Source organism: Aristolochia californica, unplaced genomic scaffold (assembly GCF_029961685.1).
Source record: "Aristolochia californica isolate CCGP_79_NKW_82.1479 unplaced genomic scaffold, dmAriCali1.0.hap1 SCAF_15, whole genome shotgun sequence".
Classification (NCBI taxonomy): domain Eukaryota; kingdom Viridiplantae; phylum Streptophyta; class Magnoliopsida; order Piperales; family Aristolochiaceae; genus Aristolochia; species Aristolochia californica.
The window spans coordinates 5,333,294-5,354,899 of record NW_027181826.1 but is presented as its reverse complement, the minus strand read 5'-3'; the positions used below and the strand labels follow the sequence as shown (position 1 = coordinate 5,354,899).

At 42.1% G+C, this 21,606-nt stretch overlaps 1 protein-coding gene and 1 pseudogene across 1 annotated transcript; one reads left to right on the top strand and one right to left on the bottom strand.

The window, feature by feature from the left end:
* Positions 1 to 3,881: 3,881 nt before the first annotated feature.
* LOC137951928 (probable isoaspartyl peptidase/L-asparaginase 2) lies at positions 3,882 to 6,228 on the bottom strand. The gene is made up of 4 exons (XM_068798923.1): positions 6,015 to 6,228; positions 5,343 to 5,576; positions 4,822 to 4,908; positions 3,882 to 4,512 (listed from the first exon to the last, which is right to left on the bottom strand). Exons 1-4 carry the CDS (start codon positions 6,174 to 6,176, stop codon positions 4,027 to 4,029), a joined length of 969 nt encoding a protein of 322 aa, XP_068655024.1. The 5' UTR covers positions 6,177 to 6,228; the 3' UTR covers positions 3,882 to 4,026.
* Positions 6,229 to 11,543: 5,315 nt separating this feature from the next.
* On the top strand, positions 11,544 to 13,723 carry LOC137951138 (aspartic proteinase PCS1-like; annotated as a pseudogene).
* Positions 13,724 to 21,606: the final 7,883 nt, after the last annotated feature.

Below are 21,606 nucleotides of genomic sequence, written 5' to 3'. Positions count from 1 at the left end.
CATTCGCATTGGAAGAATTAACGGTCATACTGGTATCCTGTTGCATTGAAAAATCCGAATTTAAGTCGATTGTTTTGAGTAACTTTTTGAGTTGTTGTTATTGATCAACTATATCAGGAAAATATTTCACTTACCCTTTTTTTCGGTTACTACATCTTTGTTATTTGGTTCAAGCTGGGAACATTGCCATTACCTGCCAGCTTGAGGGGGAGAAGTAGAAGAAGTACAAGAAAGAGTTATTTTATTCCATATGTTGTGGTAAGTTTTATGTGACCAAAATATAAAGAAAGGGGGAGCATAAAAGATAAATCTTTTGCATCTAAGAAAAAAAATCGCAGCAAAGAAAATTGAACATCAAGAATACTGACTCGTAGTAATAATTGTGGTAATTATTGGTGATACCGAACTCGGCTCGACTCGATTCTATTTCTCCGGCTGGATTATTATTTTGAGGTATTCAGAACATATTCTTTGGTCAACATATTATTTGGTGCAGATACCTGCATCGGATTATTTCATGGTCCTTTTACAAGGATTTTTATTATTTTGGTTCGTGTTATATGGGCCCAGGCCTATTTCAGCTGCAGCTATTGTGTCTCTTTGGATGAGACATAATTATTGAAGAAGTGGTGGCCTCAGCATCCTATCTTTCTAATTATTTGACAACCTTACTTCTACCATCCTTTATTTGACTCTCACATACATCTTTGGGTCAACCTTCTGCGTGTTACTTCTGTTGGGAGTAAGTCCATCACGTATATGGGTGTTTTAAGTCCATTGAGACTTTATATATATATATATATATTTACTTGTGGGGTCTTTTATCGTCGTCTTATGAATGACAGACATTACGCACTTATCACATCCTTTATTGCCGCTTTGTGAATGATAGGCATTTATCACGTCTTTTATCATCGTCTTGTTAATGACAGGCATTTATCACCCATTTCTACCATGTGAGAGTCGATGCCCAGGTTGGGACATCATGATGGAGGAGTTTATCACTACATATATGTTACCCCCCTTAATTGTCATGTATTACTCCTACCACTTGAGAGTTATTTTCTTATGGAATCACATGGTGATGGAGGAATTTTTGCTACACTTCTGAGCACTACGTATAGACCCACTACCTATGAAAGATAGGAGTGCCACTACCTGAGAATGATAGGAGTGTGCCCTACATCAAGCATGGGTTATGACTGGAGTATAGAGCGATGTCATACGGCTTGGAGTGATTTTACTCTTACTTATGTTATGTCAACTGGGCCACATGGAAGAAAGCATCAGCGTGAGGGGGAGTGTTGGAAGATATAGAGGACTACCATTTTATACAAGAAGATCTTACACATCATTTGCGGCAAGCTAGGAGTTCATGATGTTCTCGTACCCCCAGTTTGAGGGGGAGTGTTGGAAGATGGGCCCAAGCTCATACGACCAAAGAAGGCCCACATATCCAAGTGTGTTAGAAGATGGGCCCAAGCCTATAAGATATGGACCCACCATGATCACGAACTGATGGGATTCACCATGATCGTGTGAGGTGGCATGAAAAGTATTACAGAGCCAAAATTATTATGGAAACAGGTCTAACATAAAAGTTTTAGTTTAAAGGTATTTTAGTCATGTTAGTATTCTATTTATATTGGGTTATTTAATTATGCTAGGACTTATCTTTAAGTGTTAGAGTTTGGGTGTAATTGGAACAAAGATAGTTTTATTGTAATTGGACTCTACTACTTTCCTCTATTATAAATAGAGGTGTATGTATTTTGATTATAAAAAGTTAATAAAGTATTTCTCTTTTCCCTAAATTCAACAATTTTCTAGTGTTTGTGCCATTTTTGGGAATAAAAATATTTTTTCACTTATTCCTCTTGATTTCTCTTACCTTTTTTAAAGGTTAAAATGATGAGAAAATAAGTGTTGAATTTATGGAAAAGAGAAATACTTCATTGACTTCTTTGTAATCAAAGTACATGAACCTCTATTTATAATAGAGGCTGGTAGTAGAGTCCAATTACAATTAAACTACTTTTGTCCCAATTACACCCAAACTCTAGCACTTAAAGATAAGTACTAGCATAATTAAATAACCCAATATAAACAGAAGACTAACATGACTAAAACATCTTTAAACTATAACTCTTCTATGAGACCTGCTTCCATAATAATTGTGGGTCTATTAGACTTCTTATTGTGTAAGACTTCTTAACCCACCAGTTCATGTGATCATAGTGGGTCCATATCTTATGTGTTTGGCCCCATCTTCCCACACTCTTGGATGTGGGCCTTCCTTGGTCATGTGGGATTGGGCCCATCTTCCAACACTCTTGAATATGTGAGTCTTCCTTGGTTGTGTGGGCTTGGGCCCATCTTCGAACAATAAGTTTTCTATTGCTCCAATAGGAAACCATGGGAAAAATAAACCAAGAAACACAGAAGTGGTTCTGATCACTTACATCTTACTTCATTTTATTTTTTATTTTTATGTAATATACATTTTATTTCTAGTGAAAACACAAACATTAACTAATTTTTTCATTGTTTCGTATGGTAGCACAAATACAAGAAAACTATTATAAAGGAATCTTTCCCATGGAAAAACTTTCTAATGAGAAAATTACACGAAAAAACAATTTTTCTATCAATTTGTTTTCTTATGGGGGCAAAAATGGTCCCTTAAATAGTATTTGTGCAATTTTTTATAATTTTCACCATATTTACCAACCGATAACAATTGAAATTTTGCTTGGAGTGAGAAGATTAACTAGATTCAAAGGTTGAATAACTTGTCTAGAGAGAGAGAGAAGCAAATCTAAGAACTGTACATCCGGTATATTGCATGGTGAGTGTTTGGGATCTCCATCGCAATAACAAACAAACATCAAGAAGCCCAAGAAAGGCATATCAAAGGACCAAATTAAGGAATTCGGGCATGTACACTTTGGGCTTCACGTCAGTGTTTAGAAGGTAGAAGATGAAGTACGTTTTCTTGGATTCGTATAGAAACGATGATGCACTCAGCACCCATATTTTATGTTTTTTTTATGACACATTACTAATTTTGCAAGTTATCACCTATAAGTTCCATGATTATTTTTGTCATAAGCAGTCGCAAGGGTAGTTTCGTCTTTTCAATGGTGCATCTGAACAAATATATATATGTAGAAAAGAATTTAGTAAAAGATAAAAAGATAAAATTAAATTATTATTTTCAAAGCATATTTCTATGGACATGTATAATTTAAACAAACAATATCTAATATGTATTTTTGCCATTTGTATTTGTACGTCATTAAAAATTGAGTAAAAAGGTTTTTTCTAAAAAAAAATTAAATGGTTTATGTTTAATTAGCATAAAATATGTAAGGAATAGTCAAATGGGAATTTTTATTTTAGATAATTAAAAAAAGAGTATTTATCATTTGATGTGATATTGTATGTAAGAAATACATATGGAGGGGTATTTCTGTCATTTAATTTTCAAATAGAATGCAAGAAAGAATTTGATAGAAAAGGATGATTTCTGATAATTTTTATATAATATAATATTAAAATATATTTTTAAATTAATTAATTAATTAATTAATTAATATAGAAAAAGCCGGTGAGAAAGGATTTTTTTCATAAATTTGAAGTATGAAATAAAATCGTTTCTGGACTGGACACTGGAGAGTGAATATGCCGGCCAAAATGAATCTTAAGTGGATCCTCCAAATCGGACCTTGCGTAGAACTAGCGTTGTTGACTGCTCAAAAAGATTGCCCAAAAAATCCGATCCCTACTGATCAGAGAACCCTAATGCCCGATTCCGTCGCAGTTTTGATATTTGCTAAAACGCCACATGACAATGGATTGGATTTTTTTAGAACAAATGATTATAAAAAAAGTAAGTGGTGCCCAATGCCCACAACCATTCCTGAAAATTATGAAATTACAGCCCCTGCTTTTCTTTCTCCGTTCAATAACAATTTGAACGAATGAAGCAGAGCAGGCAGCAGTCACAACTAAGAACAACAGGACTTACTCCCAGATACCCACTTCCATGAATCCGTCCTCCGTCGCACATCCTCTGAACATCCCCGTTGTGTTGAATCCGTAGCCCACTTCCCCGTTGTTCGAAACGGCGATGAGGCCCGCCATCCCTTCGTCCAGCCGCTCCTTTATAACGTAATCGATCGCCTTCTGCAGGCTCAACCCTTTGTACTCCATCACCGCCGCCACGTCCCTCGCCAGCGTCGACCGTATGATCGCCTCCCCTTCCCCCGTGCACGACACCGCGCACAACTCGCAGGCGTACGTGCCGGATCCGATGAGCGGGGAGTCGCCGATGCGGCCGTTCATCTTGTTCATCAGCCCGCCGGTGGAGGTCGCGGCGGCGCAACGACCCTCCTTGTCTACTACCACGCACCCAACCGTCTCCGGCGCGTAGATGGAGATGGGCAGCCCATTCATGACCATGGAACCTGCACCCGCGCTGCATGTGTCCGTTGGGACCCTGTAATCGAACTGCGCCCCAGAAAAAAACACAGAAGATTTCGTCAGTGACAGGGAAAACCACTTTCACAGACTGGTAACCTGAACTGACAATACTACCCTCGAACAGAAAGAAATGTGTAAGCTTTGATTTCATCAAAGATTCAATGACCAAAAGCTTAAAAGCGTAGGCAAAGACAAAATCGGCACGGGAATCTTAACCGCGGAGTAGGAGTGAGACAGGAGTCCAACAATGCTGGAGAAGAGCTCCTCGCTTTCAGAATTGAGAAATAATAAAATAGGAAAACTGGAATGAAGGAATTACGTGAGAGAAGCGCTTACCAGGATTGTTTTGGCTTCTTTGGCCAGCTTGAGCATGCCCACGTTTTCGTCCGTAACGAAGTAACTGTTGTCCACCAACTCCAATCCCTGCAACCATGATCACTTTTTGCTTTAGAATAAGCTACATTAAAAAAACGAACATCCCTTCACACTTCAGATGTTCAGTCGCATTTGTTCTGCTTTTTTAACGCAGTGGCATTCTCGTAAAGTGGAAAGTTTGGTCATAACTGACAGGAGCGAGCCGCACGGCGCACCATTAGCAGGTATGGGTCCCGCGACGCTCGCTACAAAAGAAGAAACAAAAAAATAAAAAAATGTGGTCCTTTGTACCCAGCCTGGAACATGTGGTCTGAGTCCGAGCCCCAAAAGGAGACCCGGCACTCTTCAGCCATATTCCAGGTGGGGCCCATGGCGAAGAATATCCACGGCCAAGAACACTCGGTGGATCACGAGTGTGCCCTGCGCACGCGCCTGATGGTACGGAACCAGTGAAACGCAAGTGGTGGGCTGTACTACTTTACCTGCTGGCGGGCAAACGCCTCGGCGCCGTCGAAGGCGAGGTAGGAGTGGGGGGACTTCTCCATGATGAGCCGGGCAAGGGAGACCGGGTTCTTGACGGTGGAGATGCCGGACACAGCCCCGCATCTCCGTTTAGGCCCGTCCATGATGCTGGCCTCCATCTCCACAGTCCCTCTTTCCGTTAGCGCAGAGCCACGGCCAGAGTTGAAGATCGGATCCGTCTCCAATTCCCTCACCTGAAAAACAAAAGGGAGGATATCACTCTTCAGTTCAACACCCCGCATTGCTCAAAGCTTTTCAATTGAGTTTCAATTAAAACTGATCTGTTTCCTCAGTTGTCCATAAAACGCTGCATGCAGATGCATCTGCATGGCGGAAAGCATCAAAACCCGAAATTTTCATCCTTTACTCCATTAAAGAAGAGAAAAAAAGTACAGGCGCTTTAGAGTCGTTGTCAGTTATAGATGCAGATCTGAACTGTATTCATTATAAATATAAACTTTCCTAGTATTAAAATAGGAGCAATGTAAAAATATTGAGAGAGAACCGAAGGATTCGATTGGATTGGGACAGAAATTAAGAAAAAACAGCATGAGATTAGAGGCAAACAGAGTGATCACGAGTTAGATAATGGAGATAGGCAAAGTGGGGGAAAGGAAGAAAAAAAAACGTACAACAAGCTCTACAACATCGAGGGCAGATAGGTTGGCTTGGAGGGCCGAGACGCCGATATTCAGGCAACGAGTGAGGAGTTTCTTGGCATCTTCTTGCCTTTGCAAGGGTAAGTTAGGATCAACGCCGGCGCCACCATGAACGGCAATGGCCCAACCACCCATACCTCTCTCTCGCTCGCTCCTCTCCTCGTCTCCTGTTCCGATTATCTGTGAGAAGGCCTCGTTGAGTTGAAACCGTATCCAGGAGTTTCAGATTTATAGAGCACGGACGGACTTGAGAAGAGAAATTGTGCTGGATTTGATTACTCCTTTGAAATCCTACCGGCCACTTGGTTATCGAAGTTTGCGACGTTGTCCCCACGGAATCCGCGACGCTGGATTCTGTTTGTCGATCACCTAGCCACGTCAAATGACGGAATCCTCCCCATCACTTTCCTAAATGTACTGAAATCTCCTCTCTCCTTCCTCTACAATAATTAATTAAAAACTCTTCTCTCTCCAATCTTTAACAGTTCTAATATTCTGCTCAAATCACCCAATAAAGGGTAATAATGGCAATCAGGAAAGCTTGGGGGAAAAATTGACCGAAGCGCATGGCAGATTGATGAAGAGATGCATGTGACAGTGATTTGGCTGTTTTCGCAGGTGAAGGAAAAGGTTAAAAATAAAAGCCAACCGTACAGAAAGCAGATATCATGTTGCTCTTGGTTAGATTCCACCAGAATCTCAGGCTGGCGGGCCCTGCGCGTATAGAAGGAGCACAGAGTTGTGGGCTCCAGCTCTCACGCCGACTTCACCACTAACCAGTCGAGCCGTGTCTTCACTATTAAGTCTTCTTCACCTTTGCCGCATCGAACCCGACCGGGATCTCGACCCTCCGACTTGACCGGTATGGGTTTTACAGATCCCATCCGAACGCACACCCGGATGGGTAAGGAAAGCCTTTAAAATAAAAAGGAAAAAGGGGATTTGTTCTCCTAATGGGACCTCATGAGAATAAGAGCAATCACTGTGCGAGTACCAAACGAATTCTCGAGAAATATTCGTTTCCGGGGAAAAAGAAGATGCTGGCCACGTGCGGAAAGGAAGGCGGTCCAGACTTAAAAGAGGGAACCAAAACCCGATGGCCTTCGTGGCAGGAGTGCGGCTCCATAAGAAAGGCCATGTTTTTTATTAGATCCGCTAATCAGCGACCACGAGGGGGATGAGCATTGAATCCGGTCCGTTGGCTGACGTGACGGCACATCCAAGTCCGTGATCGTCGGAGCTTAATTCACTAATCATATTACAAAGTATAGAAGCACGAGTGGAGAAGAGCGGGAGGCAGCGTAGTTGCCCTGCCCCTACACTTCATCATTTGTCTTCATTACATTCTTTTTTCTTTTCTCTCTGTCTCGGGGTTTTGGTTAATCACGTGGACTCTCTGCGATCCTCTTTAGTTTATATATTTCTGGTGGCTAGAGAAAGATATTTTCTACGAATTATTTTCGATTATTAGAATTGAATTGACCCCTTTTCGATTTGTGACAAGTCACCTAACCATTGAGTCCATAATCTTTGGAGATTGATCATTTTATTAAAATGTGCCAAAATGGAAAAGTACGGCTCCAAGATTCCAGGCGCCACGGCCCCCTTCTATACAGTTTATTTAAGCAATTTGTTTAGTTTCCATGAATTTCCGTGCCGTTTTTTTCTTTTTTTTTTTCTCTTCATGTGGTTGTTCGTGCGTGGTGGGTCTAGTCCGGAACCGTTTGAACCTGGTCAATACGGTTCCTATTCTTAATCTTTGTAAGATGATTTTGTACAAGATATTTTAAGAGAAAATAAATATTTAATGTTTAAATCTTTGATGGCCGCCCTACTTGAATTAATCAAGAAGGCGGGAGTTAAATTAATGGTGCTATCATTTGAAAAGAGTTATTTTAAGTGTTTGTGCATGAACTTACCCTCTAAACGTCTTCACGGGATTTCAACTTTTCAAAGAAAGAAAGAAAGCCGGTATAAAAGTCGGCCGAAGACTTGAAAAGAAGGTTGGCCTGTCGTTTCCATTGATTTGGATTTTCACCGGGCTGATTTGTTGGTCACTTCAGACTTCAAATCCTCCTCAACTTTCAACTTTCATTATGCCATAGTCCGCTTAACGGATGTTATGTATGTCACATGTGATGTTTGCTAAGTATATGAAAAAGGACCACGGTAGTTCCACGTCCACAGGCCAGTCCTGCTGTAAAGCCTGCGTATAAAGGCCCTTTCGACCGTACTTTAAAAAAGACGGGCTTAGGGTTCGAGAAGTGAGATCTTTTTAGTAAACTTTCGGTGCTTAAGTTTGGTAATATATTCTATTTAATTATATTTAATATGGACTAAAATTAAGTGATCTAAGTTTTGTAAACCCATAGACAGCTAAAGAAGTAATATGGGCTAATTGAGTAGGTACCCATATTGTCTTAATTAGAGAATTATAGGAACTTTAATTAAATAATATAAATAGAACATCACGGTTATGTTCCCCATACACTAAATCAAACATGGTTTCTCTTCTCCCCATTCGGAAGGGTTACGACAGTCCTGTAGTGGAATAAAGATGATTTAGTTGAGGAAGATCATAAAACCATTCATCTGTTCGTCATAGTAATTCCGCATTAGAAAGATGAAGCTTCATAATGGATCCAGGTAAGTATCCCGAATCCTAATATTCTAACATGATGAAATCATTTGGATTATGATTTAAGATTATGATTTTCTAACAAGTGGTATCAGAGCAGCATTACTGTTAGATTATTGGGATTGGAATGGAGGAGTTCCGTGGAGAAAAACAATGGTTCTGTATAGCCCCGACGTTGTGTGCATCGCTCTCCACGGAACTCGGCTCGGAGTTATGCATCGACCGGCGTCGGCGGCCGACGGGAGTCCGACGTCCGGTAGAGGGCTACCGGTGGAAACTGAAGCCCTCCTCTGCACGTGGCTGGAGGTTGAAGACAACCTCAAACGCGCGCAAGGAAGAAACAATAATATAATATAAAATAATTTTTTTTAAAACAAAGGTTACATTTCATTTAAATTACGAGTTGACTCGGCTAAGTCGACTCGGACAATTCAGGTCAACTCAGACGGGCTGAGTTGGCTCGCCCGAGAGAGCACCGAGCTGACTCGGTTCTAAAACTCGAATTTTTTGACCCGCAGGGATTTGAACCAACACGCAAGCTTTTGCATTTAACGCATAAGATCTGTAGGCCAACTCTCATACGTGTGTTACCTTTCGATAAAAATATAATATATATTAAATTTCAGAAATTAAATAATCTGTTTTTTTTGCAATTTTCATTCATGTGAATATTTATGCATGCACATATAGTTGTTTAATGTGCATATTTAATTTAATTTTTCAATTGTGAAAATTTTTATTGTTTTTATGCAATTGGTATAGTATTTTAATCAAATTGACTGAAGCTATATGTTATCAAAGTAACTTTTGTAGTGTAGATTAATTTGACTAAAAATACATAGATGTTTGTGCGGAGCTATTTATTCAAAATATGTTCGGCCCAAAGGAAAACATATTTTGGCCAAATCTACAACGTGCCTATGATGATAAATGTGTGACAATTATAAAAACTTTTCACGTGAACAGTAGTCGATCCAAAGAAAGGCTATTGTTTGACATAACTGATTGTCAATATTTGATCATTACACTGAGAGTACCACTTGTAGTTAATTTCTCTGTCCAAATACTATGAATTAATGTTGTACTAGGTATCTTGAGATGGGTCACCAATTTGGGTTTTTTGTACATGTCTTGTTTTTCTTTAAATGACATGCTAGTTAATGTGAGTATGCTTTTTTATTTTGTTCTATATACAGTTTCTGTTGCTACTACTACGAATGTTACTGCTCAAATAAGCAATATTCCAATGCTGAGCGGGACGAACTTTAAGGTATGGAAAATACCGTGAAAATTGTCCTCGGTTGTATGGATTTGGATCTTGCACTTCGAGCGGAGCAACCCACTTCTACTCCTGAAAACTTCAATGAGGTTAAAATTGAGAAGTGGGAGCGCTCTAACCGAGAAGTGTGCTTGATGATCATGAAGCACTCCATTTCGGAGGTGTTTCAGGGCTCTATTACTGTGAGCAAGAGCGCTAAGAAGTTCCTTGATGAAATTGAGCAATATTTTGTCAAGAACGAAAAGTCGGGGGCAAATAGCCTTTTAGCTAAACGTTTCAATGAAGTAAAAAGGCAAATGGAACATAAGGGAGTATATCATGCAGATGTATCATCTCGCATCAAAACTCAAGTCATTTAAGATATAGTTGTCTAAGGACTTACTCGTGCACTTAGTGTTGATATCTCTTCCTGCACACTTTGGGCAATTCAAAGTGAGTTATAACATTCAGAAGGACAAATGGTCCCTACATGAGCATATATTTTACTGTGTGCAAGAGGAAGAGAGGCAGTAATGGGATAAGACTGAAAGTTCTCACTTGGCCTCAACCTCAAGAAAAGAGGTAAGGATGTTACGGAAGGATTTTCTCATATTAAGAAACAGAAGAAGCAGGATGGGGAGTTTATCTGCTAGTTCTGCAAAAAGTCGGGACACATAAAGGAGGGTCCCAAGTACGCCACCTGGCGTGTACAGAAGGGTATGCCTCTAACTCTAATTTGTTCTGAAATTAAGTTAGCTTTTGTACCTAAAGAAACTTGGTGAGTGGATTTTGGTGCTACCACTCACATAAGTATGTCTTTCCATGGTTGCCTATGGAGCTGACCGCCAAGTGATATTGAAAAATTCATCTTTGTGGGGTAACGACAATAAAGTTAAAGTAGAGGCTTTAGGAACTTTCAAATTATAATTAATTATTGGATTTTATTTGGATTTATTTGAGACATTTGTTATACTGTCTTTTAGGCGGAATTTAATTTCTATTTCCATTGTGGACAAATTAGATTTTTGTTATTCTTTTGGAATAATAAAGTTAGTCTCTACCAAAATTCAAATTTTGTTGGTTCAGGTCCCTTAATTGATAATTTGTATATGGTTGATGTTGTTAATTCCTATAGAGAAATACTGCAAACAAGTTCACGTGGTACGAAGTGAAAATTAAGTGAGAATTCCTACACATTATGGCACAAACGTTTAGGACACACCTCTAAACAGAGAATTCAAAGGCTTGTGTTGGATGAAATTCTTGAAGCCTTAGATACTACAAACCTCCAAGTTTGTGTTGAGTGTATCAAGGGGAAACAAACAAACAAACGTTAGAAAATTAGGTGCCGAAAGAGCTAAAAACATCTTAGAACTTATACATACAGATATATGTGGTTCATTCCCTAAAGTTTCATGGAATGGACAACAATACTTCATTACTTTCATAGACGATTACTCTAGATTCAGTTACCTATATTTAATACATGAGAAGTCACAATCCTTGGACGTCTTCAAGTCTTTCAAACTTGAAGTTAAACTTCAATATGGAAAGAAAATAAAGGTTGTCAAATCCGACCGTGGTGGTGAATACTACGGAAGGTATGATGGATCAGGAGAACAATGTCCATGACCCTTCGCGATTTTCCTCAAAGAGTGTAGAATTGTTCCGCAATACACCATGTCAGGTAAACCCAACATGAACGGTGTTATAGAGCGACAAAACCGAACTCTTAAGGATATGGTAAGGAGTATGATCAGTCATTCCTCTTTGCCATAGTCACTTTGGGGAGAAGCTTTAAAGATTTTTGCGTACATCCTTAATAGGGTACCGATCAAAACAGTTGCCAAAACCCCCTATGAGCTTTGGACAGGCAAGAAGCCTAGCATTAGGTACTTGCACATTTGGGGTTGTCCAGCTGAGGTACGACCTTATAGGCCACATGAAAGAAAACTGGACTAAGGATGATTAGTTGTTATTTCGTTAGTTACGTTGAACGCTCTCAGGGCTATAAGTTTTACAATCTCACATCAAGATCCTTCTTTCAAACGGGAAATGCGAGATTCCTTGAGTATATTGAGTTTGGAGGGGAAGAAAACATAAGGAATGTTGTCTTTGAAGAAGAGTCTGTTATCGACATTGATCAGGTCTCCATACTTATTATTGTTCAAGACACAGTTCATGCACTAGAGGACAATGTTCAGGCTCCTATTCCTGACATTGTTCTAGATCAAGTCAACAATGAGATTCTTCCTCTCGCACCACCTTTAGAACAAACTCAACAACCTCAAGAAGTGTTATTAAGGAGATCCACTAGGGAGAGGAGAAATCCGATTCTAGATGATTATTTCATATTTCTCTAAGAACATGCGGATGGCGTCGGATTGGCAGAAGATGACCCGATTAACTTCTGTCAAGCCTTGCATAGTTCTAACTCTCAACAGTGGATTGATGCCATGAAGGATGAGATGAAGTCTATGAAAGACAATGACGTTTGGGATCTCATTGAGTTGCCTAAAGGTGCAAAGCCCATTGGTTGTAAAGGGATATTTAAAACCAAGAGGGATTCAAAAGGCAATGTCGAGAGATATAAGTAGGGGTGCGTTCGAATCGAGCCGGCTCACGAGCGGCTCGAGCTCGGCTCAGTGCCAGCTCGGTTCGATTCGGTATCCTTGAATCTCGAGCTAAGTTTGAGATCCGGGATCAGCTCGTTTAAATTAACGTGTCGAGCTTGACCGAATCCAGGTTCAGCTCGATGACTTGCGAACCGACTCGTTAATTCAATGAGATACGCGGGATTCGGGGTATTTGGGATTTCGGGAGTCTCGGGACGAAGAAGAGAGTTCCTGCTTCAATCCTTCGTTTTTTGTCTACTTTCTCGAACCTTCCTTGCAATACCTCCCTCTGCAAACCTCCTGTTCCTGATTTTACCATTCCCACTGATTGTGATCCGCCTTTTTCACTACAACAACTTCTATGCCGATGGGACTCTTGCGGAAGGCAACCTCGTGAAGGAGAAAATCACATTGTCTTCTTCGCAAACCACCCCGCCCATCATCCTCGTCTACGCACGCGATGCCCAGCCTCCTGAAGGCATTTTGGGCATGAACCTCGGCCGACTCTCCTTCACTTCCCAGGCCGGGATCTCCAAGTTTTTGTACTGCGTTCCGGCTCGCCTGAGTTTAGCCAATGGGAACGACGCTTTTTACGCGGACAGGTCCGTTACGTTAACTTACTACGATTTGACAAGCAGACTGGAAAGGCTCCGCTACCTTACCTCGACCAGGCTGCTTATACGATTGGGATGGTTGGCGTCCGCCTGGGAGGAACCCGCTTGAACATCCCTCCCTCCGTCTGTCGGCCAGATGTCGGCGACGCTGGATAGACGATGATCGATTCCAGGATGGAGTACACCTTGGTTGAAGGCGCCTACGTAAAAATCAAAGCAGAGGTGGAAAGGGTAGTGGGACGCCGGTTCAGACCCCGAAGGGGCATCCCGCCTAGATTGGACACCTGGTGGGGGACGTCGCGATGGAGTTCGAAGGTGGGGCACAACTGTTGGTGGAGAAAGACCGGGCTTGGGTGGATTCCGGCGTAGGGATGACCTGTTTGAGTGTTGGAAGCTTTCAATTATTGGGCGTTGAGAGTAATATCATCGGAAATTTTCACCAACAGTATTATTGGGTTGAGTTCGATTTGTCCAATTCTGGAGTTGATCAACAAAGCAGACTGTAGAAAAGTTGTGTAGCGGACGAGGAAGATGAAATGGTGTTGAGGATTCCTCTATATCAGGACACAAATGCCCTTAAAAATAATGGAAATGCGTTCGAATTTTCCTATTTTTAAGGGTAATTTCTGTCTTTGGATGGTTTCCTATATGGAACCATCCTGCTCAACTGCTTATGTTAATGGAAGTGAATACCAATGTAAATAACAGAAAGGTTGTATTGTATTTGTACCTTGTAATATCAATAGAATTCAGTAATCTCTATACTGGTCATCTTTGAATGGCCGTCATATTGAATCGTTTGGAGTTTGGTCACAAGGGGAAGGGACGGTATAGCCCTTTTTTCTGTTGAAGCATTGCAATGATTGAACGATGGAGACTCTGCCAATTGCTGGAGCCACATGTTGAAGTCAAAGATTGAAGACGAAGAATGGTTTGGTGCACTGTTCAGCTACGAAGTAGGTAGCTAAATTTTATCTTGTCAAAGTCAGTGGTTTAGATCGAAATTTCACCAAATCATTTCTACGAACATTTTTTGGCCAAACAGTTATTTTAATCAAAGCTGGTATTATATACATAGATTATGCCCCAATTATAAGTAGAGGTTATGCCCAATTTTATACAAGTATTATATACATAAGTTATGCCCAATTTTATGTAAAATGTATGCATAATTTTATATACAATTTATTTAATATATATTTTTAAAAAAGTTTTAAATGTATGTTGAAGCTCGAACTCGGCTCGAACTCGGTTAAAATTATTGGGCTCAAGCTCGATAACAATTTTAGGCTCGAGGCTGGGCTGGGCTCAAGCTCGAGTTCGAAATATTTAAATCAAGCTCGGTTCGAACATAAGCAGGTTTAGGCTCGGCTCGGCTCGATGTCACCCCTATAACTGACTAACAGACAACAAATTTAACGAGAACTGGGGGAACAAATAAAACATCAGTAAGTGGAAGTGTGGGTGTAGTAGAGGAGGATCCTTTCCCAAGAACTATGGTTTGATATCCATCTGCTATGGTAACAACCTTTTCTGGAAAACATGGAGACATTAAATGACTTTTATTACCTGTAAAATGCCCGAAGGCCCCTGAGTCAATGATCCAAGATAAATAGGAGAAAATAACAGATATCATACCTGATACAGTGGTGGCAGCAACAATAGTAGAAGATGTCAGAGTAGATACCATCAAGGTCTTCATTCTCTGTAATAATTCATTATTATCATTTGAGACACTCTTCTTGACTTTTTGTAGCTTGGGTTTTTTCTTCTTTCTTTTCGTTTCTGTTAACCAAGGCTTGGTTGGTAGTTGCCCAGTTAGGCTTGCCATAAAGGTTCCACCAAGTATCCACTAGATGATTCAGTCCACCACAGTGAGTGCATACCCGGTTATCATTTCTCGAGGGACCAGAAGCAGTTCTACTACCTCTTCCACTGCCTCCTCTATAATTTCTACCCCGCCCTCTATTGGTAGAATTTTTACCCCTATTACCTGAGTACATAGTAGATGATACCTCACTCTGAGAGGTGGAAGAGGGGTCTGGTATCTGAAGTAGTGTCACACTTATGTTATCGAAGGATGGAAGGTCTGAGGAGTTGAGAAGTTTTTATTTGGCCACCTCAAGATATGGCTTGGTATTGGCCAAATAAATGGTAGTTTCTAAGGCCTCCCGTTGTTTTTGTTGAATAGAGATGTCAGTAGAGTAGGGCTGAGTAATTTTTTCACTCCTGAATCATCCCACTAAACCTGACCAAGTACACATGTAGATTCCTGTTGTGGACTCAATAGCACACCGAGTCACACAACGAAGAAAACAACAACAACCCACTCAATAGGATTTAATTCTTATATTTCTTTGAGTAGGATTTATTTCTTATATTTCTTTAAGTAGGATTTATTTCTTATATTTCTTTGAGTAGGATTTATTTCTTATATTGTTTTAAGTAGGAGTTATTTCTAATTACTTTATATGTAAGGGCATTATGGGGAATTATTGTAACCCTAACCCTAGAACTCCCTATTTAAGGGATAGGTATGAATGAAATAGGCAAGCTTTGAGATTTTAGAATAACCTAGTCCAAATAGGTTGAGATCACCTCTTGATCTCGAGTTTAGGGTTTACTCCAAAAATCCAACCTATCCTTCACCCTCCATTGCCATCCATCTTCACCCAAATTCATCCACCATCATCCCTACTAAGAAAAGGAGCTTCCTGCCCCTTTTCCAAGCCCAAAGAGGAGGTCTATCCTCCCTCTTGGCAGCAACAGCAAGAGAGGCCGAATTCCTCCTTTACCAAGCAGCAAAGTGAGGATTTTTATCCTCAAATCTTGAGAAAATCCTGGTGCAACGTGGGAGCTGATCATAGCATCAAAGAAGAGGTATTAATCTATCCCAAACTCGTGTTTCAAGTTATTTAAGAAAGAAGGATTGCATTCTTAGCTAGAGCAGCAACAAAGAGGGCCAAACCCTCTTTGCTATGACCAAAAAAAGAGAGCACCTTGCTCTAGCAAGGACAGCATTGTTGTGGGGTCTTCTACCTAGCACAACAACTTGGTAGGACCCTCAAAAGAGGATCTTTCCTCCTGGCCAAGCACTGGTTAAGGAGAAATACTCATACACAGACCCTTGACGTGAAGTGAGTAAATTCTGAGTGCTGGATTCACAAATCCCACGCCGTGTTACTCGATCCATGACCCGGGACTGTAACGACTTGGTATCAGAGCAGGGTAACATGGGGGATCATATCAGCAATAAAGAAATCCAAATCAGGATACAAAAGATAGAAGATAGCCTTGAAAAAGCACAACCAGTGTTGGGAAATGTTTGTGGTTTGGAAGAAGAGATGAGCCGAATCATTAGCATGCTACAGGAGTTGAGGACAGAGAGACATCAGAGTCCAGAGGTGCGAGAGGTTGCTCAACCATATCACAGAAGAGGGGAGCAATGGCCTGGGCGCACTGTTGTCCAAGCACCTTAGCATGGAGGCACAATCCCAAGGTACACCAAGTTAGAGTTTCCCTCTTTTAATGGTTCTGTGGATCCCGTAATTTGGTTGCATAGATGTGAAAAAAAAATTGAACCAAGGGACTACTGAATGGGATAAGGTGCAACTAGCCTCTTTCCATACGACAGATGAAGCCATTTTACGGGTGACTCAAGTAGAGAAAGAGAGACCGGGAATGACTTGGGGCGAATTTAAAAATCTATGCACAGTTAGATTTGGGCCTCCTGCCAACAGCAACCCCTTGGGCGAGTTAGTCCTATTGAGACAAACGGGTTCGGTGGAACACTATCAAAAACTCTTCCAGGAAAAGTTGGCTCGTGCTGGAGAGAGGGTATTGGTTGACCAGCAGGTCTCCTTATTCACAGCAGGTCTCAATGAGTATTTACGGCTAGAGGTAGAACTCCTTATGCCCACGGATCTAGCTCATGCCATAAATATGGCCCGAGCAATGGAACAACGACAACAGTTGCAACAACGTAAGCCGGGTTGGTCGAGTGAGAGGAACACTTCCTCCATGTGGCAAGGGTGCCGCTATAATTCATCTCAGGGAGCATCTACAGCAGCACCATCCAGACACACTCCGACTACGACTCGGGTAGCCGATCCCCGCCCTGGTAATTCCCTACCGAGCTTTATAAAAAAATTGACGAGTGCGGAGATGGCAGAAAGGCGGTCCAAAAATCTCTGTTATAACTGCGATGAGCAGTATCGGGTCAGACACCAATGTAAACGATTATTTTGGCTCAAGATGGAGGATTAAGAGGATCCAGAGGATATTATCGAGGAGGAACCACCAAAGATATCCTTGCATGCTATTACCAGGCAGAAATCGCCTACTACAATGCAAGTTCGATCTCATGTCATCGACCGAGAACTGGTGGGACTAGTTGACTCAGTGAGTACACACAATTTTTTGAGTTTGACAGCCGCACAGCATCTCCAGCTCCAGATACACACTCATCCGACAACCACCGTCTCAGTGGCCAATGGCGAGAAGGTCCCTAGCTATGGGATTTGTAAGGCGGTAACTTTTTCCATTGGATTTACTTCATTTAATGCGGAATTTTTTGTTATTCCCCTAGCGGGATTTGATATGGTTTTAGGCATTAAATGGTTACAAACATTGGGGCCCATTTTGTGCGACTTTTCGGCTTTAACAATGCACATTGATTTGGCTGGAAGTCGGGTGCTCTTACAAGGCTGTCAGGTGGACAGGACCCACCGCATACACACTTTGCAGACACAGGATCAGCCTGCCAGTACTATTGATGGTCTGGTTGAGGAGTTCTATGACCTCTTCCAGGAGCCTTCGGGGTTGCCTACCATGAGGCACTATGACCACAGGATCTGTCTGAAACCAGGTTCTGAGGTAGTGGTCGTGCGACCATACCGTTACCCACACCTTCAGAAGGATGAGATAGAGCGTCAGTGCCATGAGATGTTGAAACAGGGTCTTATTCGTCCCAGCCGCTCCCCATTCTCTTTACCCGTCTTACTTGTGAAGAAACATGATGGGACATGGAGGTTCTGCGTGGATTATCGGGAGTTGAACGTGCAGACAGTAAAAGACAAGTTCCCGATTCCGGTAGTGGATGAGCTTCTGGATGAGTTACATTGGTCGTGGTTATTCACTAAACTCGACCTCCGTTCGGGATACCATCAGGTCCGGATGCACCCCTCTGATATAGAGAAGACGGCGTTCCGCACGCACCATGGCCACTTTGAGTTCGTCGTCATGTTGTTCGAGTTATCCAATGCACCCTCCACTTTTCAAGCTTTGATGAACGAGGTATTTAGCCCCTATCTTCGAAAATTTGTTCTTGTATTTTTCGATGATATTTTGATATATAGCAAGTCGGTTGAGGAGCACTTGGCACACTTGAGGATTGTTTTCGACTTGTTAAGAACACATCAGCTCTATTTGAAACACTCCAAGTGTTCCTTTGCGGCTTCACATGTGGGATATCTGGGACACATTATCTCACATGAGGGGGTTACGGTGGATCCCGAGAAGATCTGAGCTATTAACGAGTGGCCGCAACCACAGTCGTGTTCTGCATTACGGGGTTTTCTGGGTCTTGCAGGCTACTACCGCAAATTTATTCAGAACTATGAGCCAGTGGCAGCATCATTGACGAGTTTACTCAAGAAAAATTCCTTTATTTGGAATGAGGGGGCCACCACATAATTTGTGGCACTTGAAGCTGCCCTCGCATCCACGCCAGTATTACAACTTCCCAACTTCGACGAATTGTTCGTGGTAGAGTGCGATGCTTCGGGCGTGAGCATGGGGGCCGTTTTACAGCAGCTGGGCCATCCTATTGCTTATTTTAGCAGACAGTTGGCAGTCCGCCATCACAAACTGGCAGCCTATGAGCGCGAATTGATTGGGTTGGCCAAAGCGGTCCAACATTGGAGGCCTTATCTCTGGGGCCGGACTTTTCTCATACGCACGGATCACTACAGCCTTAAATTCTTACTAGAACAGCGTTTGACGACGTTGCCACAGCAGCACTGGATCAGTAAGTTGTTGGGGTTTGACTTCTCGGTGGAGTATCATGTGGGGAGATTAAATAAGGTGGCAGATGCCTTGTCACGGTGTTTTGAAGATCAGCAGTCGGTCTATTCTATCAGCCAGCCGAGATTTCTCATTATGGACTTGGTGCGAGAAGCACATGCTACTAACCCTGCACTGCAGGAACTACATCAGCAGATCTCAGAAGGGACAATGAATGTGAAGTGGTCCATCCAGGATTCACTTATATATTACAAGCATCGGATTTTCTTTCCACCTGAGTCCGAGTTGATTCCAGCTATTCTCTCGGCCTACCACGACAGTACACACGAGGGGATCCAGAAGACCTTGCACAAAATTCGAGCTGATTTTTACTGGCAAGTCATGAAACCCTCTATTGCGACTTATGTGGGCGACTGTCAGGTATGCTAGTGCAACAAAGCCGAGCACTTGAGTCCAGCCGGTCTTCTCCAGCCTTTGGCCCTTCCTACGCAGGTTTGGGCCGACATTTCAATGGATTTTGTGGAAGGCCTACCCCTGTCAGCCGGCAAATCCGTACTTTTCGTAGTGGTTGATCGATTCTCCAAGTACAGGCATTTTATACCGGTGACCATCCATATACAGCAACACGGGTTGCTCAGACTTTCCTGGAGCAGATAGTCCGCTTACATGGCATTCCAGAATCCATTGTGAGTGACAAAGATGCAGTTTTCACGAACACCTTTTGGCGGGAATTGTTTCGCTTGAGTGGGACGAAATTGAAGTTCTCCTCTGCTTATCATCTACAGACAGACGGGCAGACTGAGGTGGTGAATCGCACCATCGAGATGTATCTACGGTGCATGGTGGGGGATCATCCGCAGCAATGGGTTCAATGGCTTCCGTGGGCCGAATACTGTTACAACACTTCGTTCCACTCTGCATTGCAATCCACACCTTTTCGGGTTATATATGGCCGGGATCCACCTCGCCTCCTCTCGTACAACCCAGGGTCCACCCGCGTGGACAAGATTGATCGGGCACTCATAGACAGGGATCTACTGCTACAGAATATCACAGAATGGCTAAGACGTGCCCAAGCTCGGATGAAGGATGTATACGACAGAGGCCACCGTGAGGTCTCTTTTGAGGTTGGAAAGTATGTGTGGCTACGGCTCCAGCCCTACCGTCAGCAGTCTCTAGCGGGACCTCCATGTCATAAGCTCTCACCCAGAGTTTTTGGGTCGTTTCCCATTCTTCGACGTGTGGGACCAGTCGCCTACCAACTCAAATTATCGGACACAGCCAGAATTCACGATGTGTTTCATGTCTCTCTTTTGAAGCCACATTCCGGAGCACAGCCTACATCCACTCCATTCCTACCACCGGTTGATCATGGCGAGGTTATTCTTAACCCAGCTGCAGTGTTACGTGCACGGCTGACCAATGATCAATGGGAGATTCTCGTTCAGTGGATGGACACTGACCCCGACGCTGCAACATGGGAACGTGTGGACATCTTCAAACAAGTCTACCCAACTTTTGAGCTTGAGGACAAACTCTTTCTCCATGGGGAGGCAGATGTTGTGGACTCAATAGCACACCGAGTCACACAACGAAGAAGACAACAACAACTCACTCAATAGGATTTAATTCTTATATTTCTTTGAGTAGGATTTATTTCTTATATTTCTTTGAGTAGGATTTATTTCTTATATTGTTTTAAGTAGGAGTTATTTCTAATTACTTTATACGTAAGGGCATTATGGGAAATTATTGTAACCCTAACCCTAAAACTCCCTATTTAAGGGATAGGTATGAATGAAATAGGCAAGCTTTGAGATTTTAGAATAACCTAGTCTAAATAGGTTGAGATCACCTCTTGATCTCGAGTTTAGGGTTTACTCCAAAAATCCAACTTATCCTTTACCCTCCATTGCCATCCATCTTCACCCAAATTCATCCACCATCATCCCTACTAAGAAAAGGAGCTTCCTGCTCCTTTTCCAAGCCCAAAGAGGAGGTCTATCCTCCCTCTTGGCAGCAACAGCAAGAGAGGCCGAATTCCTCCCTTACCAAGCAGCAAAGTGAGGATTTTTATCCTCAAATCTTGAAAAAATCCTGGTGCAACGTGGGAGCTGATCATAGCATCAAAGAAGAGGTATTAATCTATCCCAAACTCGTGTTTCAAGTTATTTAAGAAAGAAGGATTGCATTCTTAGCTAGAGCAGCAACAAAGAGGGCCAAACCCTCTTTGTCGTGACCAAAAAAAGAGAGCACCTTGCTCTAGCAAGGACAGCATTGTTGTGGGGTCTTCTACCTAGCACAACAACTCGGTAGGACCCTCAAAAGAGGATCTTTCCTCCTGGCCAAGCACTGGTTAAGGAGAAATACTCATACACAGACCCTTGACGTGAAGTGAGTAAATTCTGAGTGCTGG